The sequence below is a fragment of the Halichoerus grypus genome, chromosome 4 (genome assembly GCF_964656455.1).
Source record: "Halichoerus grypus chromosome 4, mHalGry1.hap1.1, whole genome shotgun sequence".
Lineage (NCBI taxonomy): Eukaryota > Metazoa > Chordata > Mammalia > Carnivora > Phocidae > Halichoerus > Halichoerus grypus.
Window position 1 is genome coordinate 182,873,999 of NC_135715.1, and position 19,971 is coordinate 182,893,969.

The window sequence follows — 19,971 nt, forward strand, 5'->3', positions numbered from 1 at the left end:
ATAAAAACTCAAGCAACAAAATAAGGCACCACTGAAGAGAGAATTTGTGATTTGCAAGATGGATATCAGGTGTTTACTTAGAACACAACAGAGAGAAACGGAGTCCCAGAATAGAAACTGAAGTAGTCTGTCTTGACATGATATCTAATCTGGGAAAAAGGTTTTGAAGACTTTCCCAATAGGGCTGTCTCCTATGCCCAAGGATTTCTTTCTACTACTGTCAAACTGATTCACCTTGGACTTAAATTCCAGATATCCCTGGATGGATTAAATTTCAGGCAATTTTTACTCTACTAAAAACACCAGACTCCAAATTATCATGCAGCAATGGTAGCATTTTCCATTCTGACTGTTATTGAATATTGAGTTGCTTAAAATTAAGCTCATACAGATCAAGTAAGAATTCAGTAAACGGTTCATCTATTTCTTTTCTATGGATACCAACTAGCCAACCCCACAAGTCTCTGTGAGTTAGACTATTCTGACCACTGCTTTGGCTCCATTGTCCATTATGGTAACCATACCCATTTTGTCTTTAGCAACTAAGTGCCTCCATGTGGCCCCTGCCACCCTAGGACCCCATGATCTCCATTGTATTTAAGTATCCCAGTTCATTGGTAACAGTTCCCACTTAAATTTCTGACCTATAAAGCAAAGCAACCACAGGGTTCTTCTAGAATGCTGGGCTGCTCTCACAAATGTATTCTCACAGTTGTGGTAAAAGTGTGTCTTCTGGATCCTCCCAAGCTGGGTGAACAAATCCACATGACAAATCCACTCTAACATCATAATTTCCCTAAGCTTTTGAATATCTTCCTCTAGAGCATACCAGGGCAGTTCTGGCATTTCAACTTAATTTAGTGTAGACCACCTGTGGCTTCATGTTTCAGCTAACCAACCAAACTGGCAGCCCATATCAACGAATTCTGCTTGATCCAACTTTATGTTCCTTCTACCATGATCCCACATCCCATACATATTATCTAGATTTCTGTCTATAAAAACTGGGAGAATCATGTAGCTCTTTTGGAGTGTAATGCTTCTCCACACATTTTGTACTTTCCGTTTTGGGGCGTGCTGAAACTTGAGTCTAGTTATAGGTTTAGAAGCAAAGAGGGGTGGTGGGGGTGGGCCTGAGGAGATTCAGCAATGTCTTGCTACCGTGGCCGATGCCATTACACAGGACTTCCTCGTTAGGCAGGGGTGGAAGGGCAGCTTCTAATGACAAAGACTTGGCAGATCTCGGGCTTAGATATCCCCGGCTTTATTGAGATCTGACCATGTGTCTCCATTCCAGTTTTCAGGATTCCACTCATTCCCAGTGAATCAGCAGACACCCTGCAAGGTTAGGAATTCAGTTTGCATTGTAAAGCAGCCAATGGCAGAATGAGACTCTGGGTTTGGTTATCAGAAATCTCAGCTCTGTAGCTGCAGGAGATAAGGTTTATTTCAGGGAAGATATTAGAGCTTTCAGGTCATTAACGCAGGAATTTGAAGCCCTGAGCTCATCCTTTTTTCTCCCTTATTTTCTCCAGTGCTGTCAAGAGCAATCATCCAATTCCATTGTTCTCTTTAGTTTAACTAAAATAGTCTAAATTGACAAATAGACGGCAATCCAGAACCTCACCTTCTGTAGGTATTTGTACTGTGCTGAATGTTGTCCTCCCCCCCCAAATTTACGTTCATCTGAAACCTATAAACGTGACTTTATTAGGGTCGACCTTAAATCCAATATGACTGGCCTCCTTATACTAAGAGGAGACTTTGGACATAGAGACAAAGACACATAGGGAGAACATCATGTGATAACAGAGCAACAGATTGGAGTGATGTGTCTACAAGCCATGGGATGTTAAGAATTTCCAGCAACTCCTCAAAGCTAGGAAGAGGCAAGGAAGGATCCTTCCCTAGACCAAGTTTTCAGAGAGAAAGTGTGGCCCCATCAACACCTTGATTGGAGACTTCTAGCCTCCAGAATTGTGAGGAAAGAAGTTCCTGTTGTTTAAAGTGACTCAATTTGTGGTCATTTGTTATAAGAACATTAGGAAACTAATACAGTATTTGATTAGGAGTGTCCAACGGTGACACTTGTGTGTCTAAAACCACATCATGCCCCGACTACTGGTGTCTCCTTTATGACTGGAAACAGATTCATAGTGGCTTTAAATATAACTAGATGAGGTAACCAGTTCCAAAAAACCCAGAAACTCTTCAGAAAAGTTGTTCTTATAAATCTGTCCTCTACAACTACTCTTGGTACCAAAATCTGTATCAATCAGAATTCAGCCTGAGAAAGAGATCCAGTGGAGATATACATTAAAAAAAATTGTTTCAAGGAGTTGGCTTACTTGATTGTGGGGGCTGGGGAGGCCAAGTCCAAAATTCATGGGGCAGGCCATCAGGATGGGTAAGCTAGAACTCTCAGGCATGTCCTCAGATGGAACTTCTCCTTCCTCTGGAAGGCTCAGTTCAGCCCTTAAGGCCTTTTGACTGACTGAATTGGGCCCATCCAGATTATCTACGGTAGTCTCCCTTACTTAAAGTCGACTGATTGTGAACTTTGATCACATCTGCAAAATACATCATAGCAACACCTCGATTAGTACTTGTTTAAATAAATAAGGAACTTGGCCTAGTCAAGTTGACACATAAGACTGACTGTCACAAATTGCAACAAACTTATCCATTCATTTGAACGAATTGAAATCATTACAATATTCAGTCTTTTCATGTAGGGTCATGGTAAAGTTTAATAAAAAATTTTTTCTTAATTTTTTGGCCTCATTTTATAGGAATTAAATGATTTCCCCCATTCTAACTTTTTTGCTAGTATACAGTATGAGCATACTAATAATTGGTATCACACCTTGATCATTTACTATGCATCAGGCCTGCACTAGAAACTTCTTTACCTACTACTCAAACCAAATCACACGTTTATGAGGCTGGGCACAGAAAGCCAGTATATATCATTCACTCTGTATATTTCATGTTTCTGTTCCTGGATGGTCCCATTTTCTGATTTCCATGTTCTTTTGGGGTGGACTTGAAAATATTAAAACAGTATTTAGGGTCCCAGTTGCTCACCGAGGCCATAAAGATGGCTGGTTTCAACTTAGTCGACTCCAGTTTTTGGTTGTACCCAGTTCACCAGCCCATAGCAGAGGTTTTGATGTGGTATTGATGAGGTTGATGATAATCCTGTCTTTTATGGTATCTCAATCTAGGACAAAAAATTAAAATGCCATGTAGTGTAGCGCTATACATTTTCAGAGTCATCTGTCCTTTGAGTCCATAGTAGGAAAGACCAGGCTAAAACTGTGTTACTGTGTTCATATCAGACATTGAATTCTCCGGTTCACTTGGATTCTGACCAGTAGTAGACCTACATTTTTCCTTTCCGCATTTGGCTGAATAGATTATGTAAATGCTTCTCATTAGGAAAATTCCAGCAATAACAGAAAAATAACTCCCATAAATTAAAAACTAAAAAAGAAAAAGAAAATTAATGCATGACATTAAAATGGGTATTCAACACTGAAGTTATAGAATGATGCTTTACTACTAGCTGGGAGATCTTAAACAGGTCACGGATTCTCTCTGCCTCAATTTTCTCAATTGTAAAATTAGAATAATAACAATATTTACACATTTGTTGTGATGATTAAATGAGTTATTACATATAAGATATATAGAACAGTACCTACGTGGTAGAATTCAATCAATGTTAACTGTAGTTCTGAAACTCTCCATCTATATAGAGTATATATAGTTTTCCTTCTTGCTTTCCTTCTTTTTTTCATATTCACATTTAGTATATGAAATTGGAAGTTTATTTTTTCATAGAATATAACATGCTGGACAGTATTTCTATCCAAAAAAAAAATAACAATGAAAAGAAAGAAGACAGTGTTTCTGTCCAAAATATTGAAATGATATTAATAGATGTATAGAAGTTTAGAACTTGTATATATTCCTAATGAATAATTGAACATTTAATAATTTTTAATAATTCTCCTTAGATATACAGATGAAGACGTTTTAATCATGTTTTATTTTTTAAAAAATTTAACTGTATTAACTTTTAAAATTTTTGTTTGCCTGGTATGAATTTTCCCTCCCCCCTCCAAACTTCAGATGTCTTTATAATTTTAAATGTGTCTTCTGTAAATAGACTGTATTTGTAACCCTTTAAGAATCTAACCTGAAAATATCCTTTTTATTCTTTTTATTTTTTTTTTCTGGGTTGTAGCTTTGAATTGCTTGATTTTTATTTTTGGAAAATTATAAACATTCACAAAAGTGGACAGGACAGTATCCAAATGTCCATGAATCCATGACCTGGTTTTATCAATCACCAGCTCATAGCCAGTCTTGTTTCCACAATGTCCCAACCACTTCCCCTTTCCCCTTGCAGATTAATTTGAATCCAGTATCATATAATGTAATAAATATTTCAGCTTGTATCTTTAAAAAGAGGGACACACAAAAGTGTAACCATGAATCATTAATACATCTAAAAAATTAACAATTGTTTAATATCATCTAGTCAGTATTCAAGTCTCCTTACTTGTCTCATAATATTTTTAGTTTCTGGGAATGAATCAGGATTCAAATAAGATCCACACATTGTGACTGATTGCTGAATTTCTCGACACAATTGATCTTTTTTTAAAATTTTATTTGTTGAAAAACTGTAATTTCCCAGATGTTGGTGTTTTTTGGTGATAATCCTGGATGTCATGTAATGAATTCTTCTGCTTCCCCTATTTCCTGTAAATTGGCAGTCCAACCTATGAGCTAATTTGTTATTTTAGTGACAACTAACATATTTGTGTTTTTTGCCACCATATTTTTCATGCTCCTTAACTTTCCCCTCCTTTCTTGAGCTCTTTCGCGTGATTCTTTTTCCATGTACTGTTTTATTCTTCTCTTCTGTATAAAAATTCTATAATCTACTTCTAATTTTTTTTTTTTTTTTTTTTAAAGATTTTATTTATTTATTTGAGAGAGAATGAGAGACAGAGAGCATGAGAGGGAGGAGGGTCAGAGGGAGAAGCAGACTCCCCGCTGAGCAGGGAGCCCGACGCGGGACTCGATCCCGGGACTCCAGGATCATGACCGGAGCCGAAGGCAGTCGCTTAACCAACTGAGCCACCCAGGCGCCCCTCTACTTCTAATTTTTTTCGTGGTTGCACTTGAAATATTGACTCTTAAATAAACAAAGCAGTGGTGCATAAAGGTGATGGTGGTGGCAGTTGTCTGTCTTGGGTACGGGCAGTAAGTGGGGAGAACTCTCTGTAGAGAATTTTAAAACTATAATAAAACTGATTAAAAGTCTGTTCCATCTCATTATCGTCATGCTGCAGCAATTTAAACAATGCTGGTGATGAAATCCACCTCCTTACCAGATGGACTGCCATCCCGCTCCCTGCTTAGTACGTCGCCCTAGCAGCGTCTAATCAATAATTCCTGCCCTCTTCCAGAACAGCACAAAAATCCTTAGTTTTGAACATCTTCTACTGTTAGGTACTATTGTATATCGTATACGTCAGGCATCTTTTTAAAAACTCCTCAAGATATAAAATATAAGTATTACTCTTTTATTTTTTATTTTTAAAGATTTTATTTATTTATTTATTTATTTTAGAGAGGGTGGGGAGGGGCAGAGGGAAAGGGAGGGAGAGAATCTCAAGCAGACTTCCCGCTGAGCGTGGAGCCCAGCAGGGGGCTCCATCACAGGACCCTGAGATCAGGACTTGAGCTCAAATCAAGAGTTGGATGCTCAACTGACTGATCCACCTGGTGCCCCTAAGTATTACTCTTTTCAACGATTAGTGTTTGTTTAGATTTACTCACATGTTTAGTTCTTTTTTTCACATACCTTCTTTTTTTTTTTTTTTTTTAAAGATTTTATTTATTTATTTGACAGAGAGAGACACAGCGAGAGAGGGAACACAAGCAGGGGGAGTGGGAGAGGGAGAAGCAGGCTCCCCGCAGAGCAGGGAGCCCGATGTGGGACTCGATCCCAGGACCCTGGGATCATGACCTGAGCCGAAGGCAGTCGCTTAACCTACTGAGCCACCCAGGCGCCCCTCACATACCTTCTTTTGGGAATACCTTCCTTTTGGGATAATTTTCCTTCTTCTTCAAGTGCATCCTTTAGAAATCGCTTTTGTAAAGGTTTGTTTGTGATAACACACACACTCGTTCTATTTCCGTTTGTCTGAAAATGTTCTTTTTTACTCTCATTTTTATTTTATTATTTATTTATTTTATTATTTTTTAAAGATTTTATCTATCCATTTGACAGAGAGAGACACAGCGAGAGAGGGAACAAAGGCAGGGGGAGTGGGAGAGGGAGAAGCAGGCTTCCTGCAGAGCAGGGAGCCCGATGCGGGGCTCGATCCCAGGACCCTGGGATCATGACCTGAGCTGAAGGCAGACGCTTAACGACTGAGCCACCCAGGCGCCCCTTCACTCTCATTTTTAAAACATAGTTTCTCTTTGTCTATAATTCTAGGCTGGCTATTATTCTCTGCAACATTTGAAGCCATTGTTTTGCTGGCTTCTACTGTGAGCTACTGACATGTCCATTGTCGATTATCTGTAGCTGATGTTCTGTTTCTCTAACTTTAAGATTTCTTTTTCTTTGGTTTTCTGCATTTAACCACAGTGTGTTTAGATATGAATTTCTTTTTACTTACTCTTTTTGAGATTTTTGGAGCTTCTTTCTTAATTTTGAGAATACATGCTCTTGATTACTTCTGGAAAATTCTCAGTGAATATTTCTTTATTGGCCTCTCTTTACTACCTTTATTATCTCCTCAAGGAACTCCAACTAGATATTTGTTAAACTTTCTCACTTTCATCTCCACATGTGTTAATTTTTCCACTTCTCTGTCTCTGTGCTGCATTCTTGGTGATTTCTTCCCATTCAATAATTTTTCCTATATATGTATCTAACTTGTTCTTAGCATATTTAAGTTTCTAATTCTCATGAGTCCTATTTTTCCCAAATATTCACAATCATTCATGAGATATTTTGTTTCATTCTCATGTTATTATTTTCCTTTGTATACAAACCTGTCAAACATCTTTATCTTCTAATGCTGGTAATTCCTCTGTCTCAAATCTTTGTCGGTCTGATTCTGCTATTAATTTTTTCAGTTGGCTTGCTCATGGTACTTTATATCCATGCATGATTTTGGACTTTTGTAAAAATCATAATCTTATATTTGGTGGCATTTTATATATGGCAATTTTTTAAATTTCTGTATTGAGGGACAGTCTTCCAGAGAGCATTTGTTTTGGTACATACAGATGCCTGGGGGCCATTACCAACCAGGGCCATTTTAAACTAAATACTCAGTTTTAGAAAAGAAATGTTTGGCTTATAAAAATTGGGCACTAGAATTATGTGAGTGCTGGCTTATGAAAGCAAATTTCCAGAGTCAATTCCTCTGATACCACCCAGATTCATCTTCTTTGTTGGAGTTTCCTCCATAATTTCATGGTTTGTTTCTGTTTCACCACTCACTGAGGATGTAGCCTTTGGGGTTGCCACTAAAACCAGAATTCCAGGTCATTGGGTGAATCAGCAGATGCTCGAGCACATGATAGATTCAGTGCTTCCTTATCTATCTGGTTTCCTGTTCCTGCTTTGACCTCTGCAGAGTGTTCTTATTTCTTACCAATTCAGCCATTTATTAAAAAAAAAAAATCTTAAATTTATATCCAGGAGTTTTAGGTGTTTTGAAGTATAAAGGATTTTTTCTGATATCCAGCTTATTGTTGCTTTAATGGAAATAAGTCTTTCTTATTTTAGTATTTTTTAAGTCTGTAGCTTTTAATGGAAGTAAGTCTTTCTTAATCTAATATTTTTAAAAACCGTTGTTGACTTTAAACTTCAAACAACATGCACCGCCCTTCTTCTCCTTCTTCAAACGCAATCCCTCAACCCCGTTCCTCTGAAGGTACTCGCCTTCAGACCATTTCCACTAGAATAGAAAAGTAAGAAAACAAGACAAAATCTGAAGATCAGGACCCAAACTCATTGAAAATCTGTATAGGTAGTTATTTTGTTTGATAATGAAAATCTGGCCTCAACTTCAGCTACTCTTTGAGTTAGGATTCCAAGATAGTTTATGAAATAGAGAAACCTAAATCCGACAGACCACACATCTTACATGTTTTGAGTTAATGAATGTGACCTGAAAACACTCATCTGAGCTATCTGGACTATCCCATGCTTTAAACACATCTGAAAAATTTCAGATTTGATGTATGGGAGGCTGCCACAAATCTGAAGGGATCGCCATTTCATGCACTCAAAATAATAGCATCGCTGTTCTACTTTTTGTGAGATAATCTTTCCGTTTAGAGTGCCCGTTCCCTTATTAAGCCCTTTGGGGTTAAAGCTAAAACTCCATTTTCATGATTCTAATTTTTATTTAATTTAGGGCACCAAAAGTACCAGTTATCCTAGCTAGATGATCTAATGGACTGTGTAACCAGGGGTCCATCTGGTCCCCGAGTGGCTGAGTGCAGTCGCTTCCTGCCAAGAGAGCTGGGGAGGATCATTTTGCATTTCTCCATGAGGACACGAAAGACAGAACAGAGCAGCAGCTGTGGTTTCCATGACATCGAGGGGTCACTTTATAGCAGTGGCCTTCCCCTTTTCTTTTTCATGTGTACCTCCCCACCTTTCTCGTGATGGGGTTCAGGACAAGCTACCCCCAAATATGACACTTTGGCATAGTGAATATTTTTTAACTGAAGGAATCTGAGACATGGCAGGTGCAGGAAGGACTTTCCAACCTTCCTTTGGAACAGGTCATAAGACCCTAGTGTCTATACCCGGAGGAAAAGGGACATCCTTATCTCCAAAGATAAAGGGACACAGAGAGGAATCTGAATGAACAGACCGTGTGAAGTTTCCCCAATTTACTATTCTTAGCTCATATCCTTTTTGTCCTAGCATATTGTTTTTTCACAACTTTCCACTCTTTATCAAATCTAGCATAAAAACACTCAGGCTCAACTATTTCATCGGGTCTTCATTTCCTTATAAAGGTTCCTGTGTTACATAAAACTTAAATCAAATACATTTGTATGCTTTTGTTAATTTGTTTTTGTTACAGAGACCCAGTTGAGAGCCAAATATGGTGAGAGGAAACAATATTTTTCCTCCCCGACCGTATCAAGAGTTGCTTTTCATATCTTAAGCCTCAAGACCATCCAGGGAGGAGGCGGGTGAAAGTAATGGGATTCATGAATGGGAGTTGAATGAATGTCAATTCCCTCAATCAATAAGAAATTGATGGTTACCAACGTGTTCCCCATTCCAAGGGGTATCTCTGCAAATTGAAGGGTGGAACCGGGTAGGGGGTGAGAGGGATGGAGGGATATAGTAACAAGTAACCAACTTGTGAATAATTGGGTGTTTTTGTGTGAAACCTAAGAAAGGGATTATTTTTTATTTACTTATTTGAGAGAGAGAGAGTGGGAGAGTGAGTATACGGGGGGAAGAGCAGAGGGAGAGGGATATAATTTCCATCAGACTCCCTGCTGAGTGTAGAACATGATGCCAGGCTCGATCTCAAGACCCTAAGATCATGACCTGAGCGGAAACCAAGAGTCGGACACTTAACTGAGCCAACCAGGCGCCCCACAGAAGGATTATTTTTTTAAAATTAACCTTTTGGAGTTGTGTGATTATTCACCCACTCCCTCTAAAAGTCCCTCATATTTACACCTACGAATTTCACCTATTTTTTAAAAACAAAAATCCCCCAGAAAATTATTTTATATCATCAGTATACCACAGGATGTTCTTATGCTTTCAGTAAAGCTATACTTTAAAGTTACTGCTTCTTACATAACTAGCTAAATTACTCCTTAGTTTTTTCTAGATGAGGTAAAAAGATTCTTTTAGCTTTTCTCATGGACCTTTTTCCCCTAGCCTTTCAGTAATATTCAAAGATATACGTGGAACCTCTTTTTAAGATATCTATGGTCCTTTTAAATTGAGAAATCTATAAAAAGCCTATGTTGTGATAACAGGTTGAGAAATAATGAGAAAATGGAGGAATTCGTTCAGGATGTCTCAATGCAGATTTCTCTCCACTGAATCTCTATGTCTTATGAGAATGCGGACTTAGGTCGTAGTTTCTATTTTTTAGATTCCAATCTTTTAAAATGGCACTTGAAATTATATTTAAGAAACTCATGGGATATCGTAAGTGCATAATCAATGATAAATGGACATTTATGATAGGTAGAAATACAGAGAAAGATTTTAGAGGAGTGCCCTGAATCTAGATTTCCCTTGTTTGAGAAGATAAAACCATTTGGAAATCTTGACTTACCAGAGGAAACAAAGATGAAGTTTGACTTTTCTGCCAAACTTAATTTTTACCCCCAGCTTTGGATGTCCATGTGAACTCCGCAGAAAGGTCAAAATGTATTGATTTTTTTCACAAAGCAGTCATTTAAATCAGGTTACACAAAGTAGTGGCAGAGACGAGGACAGACAGACTGACAGGCAATTTTCTTCTCAAGTTCTGTGTTGCCTACTTCAGTTCTAGGAATTCATTAATTTCAGGTTAAGACTCAATGGATTTGTGGAAAAATAAAGGAGATATCTGGAGGTGATTCATGTAGAAGTCCTTAGAAAAGATAAGTGTATCCTAACAATGTTGACTCATGTGAATAACTCTTGTTTCTTTCTATTAAGAAAAGAGAGTGATGCACCCCTGTATTGAGTACACTACAGGCTGGGAATGGTGCATTTTATAGGCGGGCATCTAATCTGTGTAAGACCTCATGAAGTAGGTATTATATTTTCCATTTTACTGAAGAGAAAACAGACATTAAAAAAAAATTACAGGGGGCGCCTGGGTGGCTCAGTCCTTAAGCGTCTGCCTTCGGCTCAGGTCATGGTCCCAGGGTCCTGGGATCAAGTCCCACATCAGGGTCCTTGCTCAGTGGGGAGTCTGCTTCTCCCTCTCCCTCTGTGCTCTCTCATGCTCTCTCTCTCTCTCTCAAGTAATAAATAAAATCTTTAAAAAAATTACATCTCTGGGGGAAGGATGAGGAAGTGTGTGGCAGGTACAGATGAAATAAGATTGGCTATAAGATTGAGACATCATGACATTATTCTTTCTAATTTTAAAATGTATTTGAAATTTTCCCAAATTAAAAGTTTTTAAGAAATCATTAATAAACATCAAGATTAATATTCATACTTTGTTGATTTCAGGCTTGTACTCCCTTGATCACATCACATACCTAATGATTTCTAAAAAGCTGGAGAGCAAATTTCAAGCTGGATGATAAACCAGGAATTTAAATTTTATTTTAGAAAGTAACAATTGATCTCTTTATGTTCTCAAAAAGAATTGAGAGCAATTCTATAGTAATCTTAGTTTTAATATTTATTCAATGAAGATATCTTTCCTTCTACTGAACTAGTTTGAGATTAAAATAGATTTCTTAAATGTCCTGGTGTTACTCATTCAATTGTGTTACCGGAAATGATTTCTTTTTCTCTATTTGTTTTTAAAGAAGACATTTCAGTATTCTAAACATTTGCATTAGGTACGTGTAGAGACAGGTAAGATCAACCATTTTGTCCATGAGACTGAGTAGGCTTATGAAATCTATGAACTAAGCATTCATAAGATTGAACTTTAGCCAGGGCAAGAAAAACCTTTAGCTGTGGGTAATGAGAACCACTTAAACTGGAATGACTTTATGGGTCTATTTTAGATAATGCTTTCATTCTTCCACCTGCTTAATGAAAAGGTCACCTGTTTTAACGAAAAAGTTTCCTAAGAAATAGAATGTACCTTAACTTCATCATATTTATATCTCTCAATACAAAATTATTCCATTGAAGACACTGTGCTAAATGAAAACAAGCCAGAAGCAAAAGGCTATCGCTCTATGATTCCATTCATATGACTTCCTAAAGCAATAGGGATAGAAAACCCATCAGGGGGTTGCTGCGGGTCGTGTGGAGAGAGGAAGCTGACGGCAAAGGGGCACGGGCATTGTCTGGGTGAAGGTGCGGTTCTTTATTTTCATGTGGTGGTGGCTACACAGCTGTGTGTTTGCCCAAATTAATAGAACTGTATATAAATTTATTTATATGTCAATTTATTGTATGAAAATTATACCTCAGTAAGTCCACTTGCTATGTATAATAATGTGCATGTGCGTGTGTGAGTGTGTGTGTGCGTGTGGTTTTCAGAGTGTCCCTCTGTGTCAGTGAGGGCACAGAGGCATGCACTTACCTGGATGCTGACCGGAAGCCCCAGTCCCTGTTTGTCAACCACAGCTACAGTCATGCCAGTCTGGATCGCCAGGGCAATGAAGGTGTTGATTCCGAACACCAGGGCATAGCGTTCCACGCTGAGATTAGCAGCAATCTGAAATCTAACAGTGTACAAATGGAAAGAGTTTTGAAAGCACACATATGTGGGCTTTTATTTTATTATTTTTTAAAGATTTTTTATTTATTCATTTGGGAAAGAGAGGAAGCAGAGAGAGAGAGACAGAGAGCATACGAGAGGGGGCGGGGAGAGGCAGAGCTAGAGGGAGAAGCCGACTCCCCGCGGAGCAGGGAGCCCGATGCGGGGCTCGACCCAGGGGCCCAGGACCCTGGGATCATGACCTGAGCGGAAGACAGACAATGACTGAGCCACCCAGGCGCCCCTATATGTAGAGCAGAGAATTGTGTTGTTCCCAAGATTTGGCTCCCCTCAGGCAGCTCAAGCTTCTGTTGACAGTTTCTTGCTAAAAAGCTCTTCTAGCAGGGAAAAAGGAATGAAGGGTAGATGGAATAGTGAAGTGTTATATTTTAACATTCCACGCGATGTGATGTATTATAAGAATTTAAAAATAATTAACCTTCTCTAAAATTAAGCCAAATATTCCAAATGTTCTGCAACCAGGTAACACTGAACATTATTGGATGTGGATATGGTTTAGCAGTCACTTTTTAACCTAGACAGATCAATGAATAAATCACGAGTCAATTTGATGAGTTTTTACTTATTTGGAGGCTCTTCACTGGATCATTGACTGTCTACATTAGCAGTTTCAGAGTCTAATAGGTGAATTTTTTTCTCTGGAAAACTCACAAATTATTTGCTTTCACAATTGGTTCAATATGGCCATTAGTTCATTTAATTTAGTCAGGCAAGACTGACATATATGCATTCAAATTCTTCCATGTAATTTAGCTAAGACATTTATAACCTGATTTTATTTAAAAATATGAAAACAGGGCACCTGGGTGGCTCAGTCGGTTAAGTGTCTGCCTTCGGCTCAGGTCATGATCCCAGAGTCCCGGGATCGAGTCCTGCATTGGGCTCCCTGCTCAGCGGGCAGTCTGCTTTTCCCTCTGACCCTACCCCCTCTTGTGCTCTCTCTCTCTCAAATAAATAAATAAAATATTTAAAAAAATATGAAAACAAATTGAAAGTTTTAACTATTTTTACATCCCCTCCCCAAATCCTCACATTAAAAAACAAATACAAGCATTTTAAAATTATGTGATTCAATGAAAATGTATTATTTCAGTGAAAAAATTACCAACTAAACATAACAAAACCCAAAAAATACTCTAGATCCCACAAAGTGAATATTAACACATGGTCCAAATGGGCCTTATAATTTCAGGAGTTTCTTGCTCAGCTAACAATTTTTCCTTTGAAAAAAAAAATGCTATACTAGATAGATGCTCTTGAAATATAGATTAATTAAATTAAATGGCAGATTCCCTTTTAGTATGCCAATTATTCCAGGTTGGAATCTTGATTTAATCTGTACAGATGCTTAAACAGAGTATCAATGATTACTTGGTTTTGGACAGACCTTTATATGTGGTGGATTCAGACAGAGGCATAATGCTGACATCAAGGTCAGTATGGTTTTGAATCCTAAGATTTTTCAGTCTAAACCCAAAAATTATTGTCCCAGGCAACTGAAATGACAAGGAATCATACTGTCTAAAATCTTATTTCAAAGCTCTTACTGGGTCATTTCTACATAGGCATAAAACTACCATGCAGAGCACACTGCACAGGGCTACTAAGTTCTTGGAAAGAGAATTATATTCATTTTCTGTTAGGCATTTAACACTAAATACAGATGAGCTTCTGAGATAGTCTGTAATTTGAAGATAGAACCACTTTGAAATTTTATTTGATCGTTTATGTTCCATATATTATGGCATTACGGGATTGACATTTACTAATTTACCCTATAACTTAAAGGAAAGTCATAGGAACAATTTATAAAGGCATTAAAAAAACACATTACTTTGTGCCCATATAAAAATAGAACGGTTAAATTAAAAAAAAATTCAATAGCCCAAAGTTTTTTTTTAATGTTATATTATTGTATTTGTTCATTGCTTTTTTTTTTTAAAGATTGTATTTATTTATTTGAGAGAGAGCGAGCACAAGCAGAGGAAGGGGCCGAAGGAGAGGGAGAGGGAGAAGCAGACACTCCAATGAGCAGGGAGCCTGACATGGGACTCGATCCCAGGACCCCAAGATCATGACCTGAGCTGAAAGCAGATGCTTAACAGACTGAGCCACCCAGGTACCCCTTGCTTGTTGTTGTTGTTTTCTAGAAATGCTAACCAAGTGTTTATCATGAAGCAAGGACTTCATGGGCATACCAATGAACAAGCATGATTTTACCCTCACAGAGCTTACACTCCAACAGGGAATACTTAACTGGACCCAGATAACTGCTTTGACTAACATTAATTAAATTTATCAGTTTTATCATGAAAAAAAAATATGAAGTAAATATCTCCTTTTGTAGAATACTCAGATTTTTTACATGAACTTCTTGTATCACATGATGGTTGAAACCATGGATGGTCAATCACCTTAGAATTTCTTCCAAATCTGAACTCTAACCCTTTGCATTAGAAATACATTTATCCTACATGTGCTAAATTTATTTTAAAATTTTCTTAGAAGTTAGAGTAGTAAAAAGATGTGAATTAAGTTACAGAGACAGGATTCACCTACAGAGAAAATGATATTCTATCAGTATTCTGAAGTTGGACATGTGAGTGATAATTTCATTTAGCACCAAATTTGACAGATCTATGAGGTCAAGTTCTCTTTTATCCTGCACTGTGAGTCTGTATCCTGACACTAAGATACTATTTGTTGAGTCCTGCCCAGTAATTAGATTTATTTATTTTTTTTTTTTAAAGATTTTATTTATTTGACAGAGAGAGAGATAGCGAGAGCAGGAACACAAGCAGGGAGGAGTGGGAGAGGGAGAAGCAGGTTTCCCGCCGAGCAGGGAGCCCGATGTGGGACTTGATCCTGGGACCCCAGGATCATGACCCGAGCCGAAGGCAGACGCTTAACAACTGAGCCACCCAGGCGCCCAGTAATTAGATATTTTAAATAATGTAACCAAAGTTAATTATGCCTAAAATAATACTTTTTTTCACTAAGCTTATCAATCACCTGACTGAATTGACAAGTTAGATGAAAGACAATTGTTGAGCTTTATGTAGAATGCTCTGAACATACTGTCTGGGAAAACCCTGACAGTCATTAGATGAGTTCCATCTTCATAGCCTCTCAGAATCTCAGCATTCTTATTATTCTTGTGGATTAATGCTCTACTTCCTCATGTCTATAATAAATCATTCTGAGAATTTCTCAATACACCAAAACATTTTGGTTGTTTGTTTTTTCCTAAACCATCTCATATCCTGACAGTAAATCTTACTATTTTTTTCAAATTTTCCTATTTGTTTCTTTAGTAGAGCAATATTGACTCGCTTCACAGTATGCAATAGATATGCAGATGGCTGTGAACCAATCTGTTCTGAAATATTCAAGAATAATCTACTTTTACTTTTTCACTATGTGGAAGCTGTGGTCAGGAACAGTACAAATAACTCTGAAAAATTATTTTTACTAATTTTTAGGTTCTCCATCTTTCTAAATCTAGCCATTGAGCATTAAACCAAACTAATTTAGATTTGACTTAAGTTCCTTTTACTAATCAAGAGTTAGATTACTGTGAGAAAACAAAACATTTCGAATAATTTCTAAAATAAAAGTGGGGGAAGATAGAGATCTCCTTGTTAGGATGTTGAAGGTCAGAAAAGACCGAAATAACAATAAGAAAATAACAGGGTAAGCAAAAAATCATACTATTCCATAAAGAAAACATAAGTATAGTAAAACTGCTGAAAATCAAATAAAAACAGAAAATCTTAGAAGCAGCCAAAAGCAAAATTATCATCACATTTAGGGGAACAACAACGAGAATGACAACAAACTCCTTAATGCAAGCTGGAAGACAATGGAATAATAAATCCTTAAAGTGATGAATGGGAAAAAAAAAAGTCAACTTAGAATTCTAATCAGCAAAAATATACTGAAAAATGATGTAAAATGTATTTTCAAATAAATAAAATTTGAGAGAAATTGTCACCAGCTGGTTTGTACTACAAGTAATTTTAAAAGAAGTTTTCAGGCTGAGGGGAATCAACAGCAGATGGAAACTTGGATCTACAGAAAGAAATGAAAAGGATTGGGAATGGTAAATCTATGAGTAAATATAAAAGATTATTTTTTTGGTCTTAATTTAAAAAAAGATAATTTTCTATTTAAAGCAAATAGAATAATAATGTATTGTAGGGTTTATAACAGCTACTGAAGTAAAATCTATAAAACAGTACAAGGGACAGGGAGTAAATGGAATTATGTTGCTGTAAAGTATTTATACACAAAGTGGTATAATATTAATTTAAGGAAAACTGATGAGTTAAAAATCTAATCCCACTAAAAACATAAAGACTTAGCAAAGAAAAACAAATAGAGGAAATAAAAATGGAATTAAAAAGAAAGCTCAATTAACTTCAAAAGAGGAATAAAGACAAATGAACAGGTGGGACAAATAGTAAACAAATAAACTGGTAGACTTAAACCCAATTGTAAGTTACATGGAGTTCATGGGTGAGCCTCTTGAATGTGTAATTTAATGTTTTAAGTGAATGTTTAGGCATTTTTTGGATATATAAATTAATGCTTTTGATAAAATTTGGGAACTTTTTGGCCATTATCTTTTTACATGTTTTTTCTTTTTCTTTATGTTCTCTTCTTCTGGGACTCCATGATGCATATATTGATACACTTTATGGTATTCCATAGATCTCTAAGAAAAGTTTAAGGCCAAAGAGCATATCCAAGATTATGCAGCCAATAATGTTAGGTCAAGGAATATATTTTCAGATGTTTGCTTTATCTCTGATCAACTACCTAATTAAAATTAAACATATTGCCACACAGGATATGATGAGCAACCTAATCCTTTTTTAGGTATTCTCTAGGCAACATTCATCACTTCCTTAGGTCATTTTCTTTCCATTCTAATTAAAAGAGATCATATATTTCCCATGTTTAAACTACTGTATGATTTAACATTTCTTATTTTTATATGTAGTTTTATAAAACAGCTTCAGTTCTACAACTGCTCTGAGACTATTTGGTAAGCTGTTTCAAAAAGAAACAGGTGTTCTATGATTATTCGTGCAGGTAGGGAGTGAAAACTAAACAGAGTCAAAATTAGATACAATCACATCTTATTTTGTTGCTAAATAAAGCAAAATCAAAGTGGAGAAATTGGAACAACAGTATACTGTTGGTGGGAATACAAAATGGTACAGCCACTATGGAAAACAGTATGGAGGTTCCTCAACAAATTAAAAATAGAGCTACCATACAATCCAGAAATTCCCACTTCTGAGTATTTATCCAAAATAATTGAAATGAGTTCCTAGAAGAAATATGAGCACGCCCATGTTCAGTATATTGCTATTCACAATAGCCAAGTTGTGAAAACAACCTAAATGTCTGTAGATGGATTAATGAATAAAGAAAATGTGGTATATACACACAATTTTCCTGATGAATAACCCTAATCAAGTCCCAGGAGAAAGTCCGTTAAAATAGGAATATAGTTGTTGTCTCTTATATTAAGCATTAAATATAACATTGCAAATGCTATTCAGAAGAACTGGAAGAATAAATAAAGGAATCTATTTTGTTGCTTGAGATTTAGATAAAGAAATGAAAAGTACTTACGCTGCTATCGTTATGAGAAGCATGTAACTTGACTTGAATATCACGAAACCAGCATAGCACACCCAAATATTAGTCGTGTAATGCATGAGAAGTAGAGAACCTGCATCTGCTGCTGAGAACAGCGCCAGGGCCAGCTCTCCCAGGAGATCCCAGTTGACTTTCACACAACCCGCTGTGCAAGCTGCCAGAGCCCCTGGAAAGGAAGGAATCAATATATATGACGTCTTGTCATTCCACGCATAACAAAGTAGGGTGCTGTTTTGTTAAAATTCACACTGGATAGGCCCTGAAGCATTTCCAGGCTATGGTAAAAAATGTCGACTGATTGTGAACTTTGATTGAATGAAAACCACTTGATCCAGCTCTGTGAAGTGTACATATCTTTTTCTCTGAAAGTTTGAAATAGACAAACTGAATTTGGGTTTCCATAAATCACAGACTGGAACGGCCCTAGAGAGGCCATTTTTTTTTTCTTTCTTCTTCCCTTTGCGGAAGATAAAATTCAGGTTCAGAAACCTGGTGTCAAACAAAAACAAATCCAGACTTTGATAGGGGGAGGCTTTATTTAGAAGAAAGACTGGCAATACGGAGAACACTCTGATCGCCGAAATCTGTAAGCATCTTGAAATCAAACAGAAAAAGGGTTTTCTTTTATAGGGTAATCCTTCACTGTAGGGCAAGTGGACATAAGCGGGATCTTTGGAGAGGAAGCTGGACAAGGAAGGGGAAATGATCAGTGGAGACCGACAGGAAAGTGTCCTGCTGTGGTCAGTTTTCAGGAGAAGTTGATGGGGGCTGGGGCACATTCCACATTGTGTTGTGTTTACTCAGAGTTGGGGCAAGCAGAATGTAAGGGGTCTGTACTAAGGAGAGGAGCCTGACTCAAGTTCAGTCAAGACAAAGCAAAGCGTGAGGAATGGTCAGTTGTGAATACTTGGTGACCAAGTGGGGCACCAAGTTCTTCAAACTGAATGCCAGCCCTTGCTACTATGTCCATCTCTGTGCCATGTAATGAATGAATGTTCTAGGAGGGATTCTCTCTCTCTGTCCTCATCTCTGTTTTCTCTATCTTTTCTATAACATCGATTTAAAAATTTCCTTAAATCCCTTAAGGATACCAACCTTCAAGAATTCTTTCTATTCACTTGCCCCCCCCACTTGTTGGTTTAATCATCCCCCTCTTTATTTGTTGACTCATTCATTCACCTACTCACCCCATCAAACATTTTTGGGCTTCTCTATGGGAAAATATGGTGGTAAACTTTGGATCCTTGCTCTTGAAAATAATATAGCCTACTGGAGAAATCAGATATATCAATTTTTAGTTTTAATAGTGTGTGATAGGACTGTAGAAATGCTGACCCTAACTCAGATTTAAACTAACCATAACCTAGTGGTTCTCACAAAGGTGTTTTTGCCCTTCAGGGGACAGATGGCAATATTTGAAGACAGTTTTGGTTGTCATGACTTGGCAAGGAAATGGTGGTGCTGGTGGTGGTACGCTAAGGGGATCTAGTGGGTTAAGACCGATGATGCTGTGGAACGTCTTACAATGCACAGGACAGCCCCCCATGACAAAGAATTTCCCTGCCCAAAGTGTCAATATTGCTGAGGATGAGAAACTTTGACCCAAGCCCTGCATGTAGTCACAAGACATATCCCCAGGACACATTCATGTTATAATATGCATTATATGGACATACTTATAATGTGTTCCTACATTGTGCTGTGAATGAAATAATCAATTGTCAGGTTTCTTGCTACCCTTAGCTTTCTTTCTTAAAGACATGGCTTAATTTACACAAGGTCTTAGGTCAGCAAACCAGTC

General features: G+C 37.3%; 1 protein-coding gene across 4 annotated transcripts in view; it reads right to left on the reverse strand.

The window, feature by feature from the left end:
- The window catches only part of LOC118524161 (thiamine transporter 2-like), a 46,020-nt gene that overhangs the window by 18,451 nt on the left and 7,598 nt on the right, over positions 1–19,971 (reverse strand). Inside the window, exons 4-7 of one of the 4 annotated variants that reach the window (XM_078071409.1) lie at positions 18,144–18,336; positions 12,300–12,441; positions 3,390–3,486; positions 2,577–3,223 (exon numbers count right to left, since the gene is read on the reverse strand). In XM_078071409.1, the coding sequence (XP_077927535.1) occupies positions 3,219–3,223; positions 3,390–3,486; positions 12,300–12,441; positions 18,144–18,336 (437 nt within the window). In that variant the 3' untranslated portion in view covers positions 2,577–3,218. Of the gene's footprint in view, positions 1–2,576; positions 3,487–12,299; positions 12,442–18,143; positions 18,337–19,971 lie in introns of those variants that run through there. The other 3 variants (XM_078071410.1, XM_078071407.1, XM_078071408.1) reach the window with 3 other exon arrangements.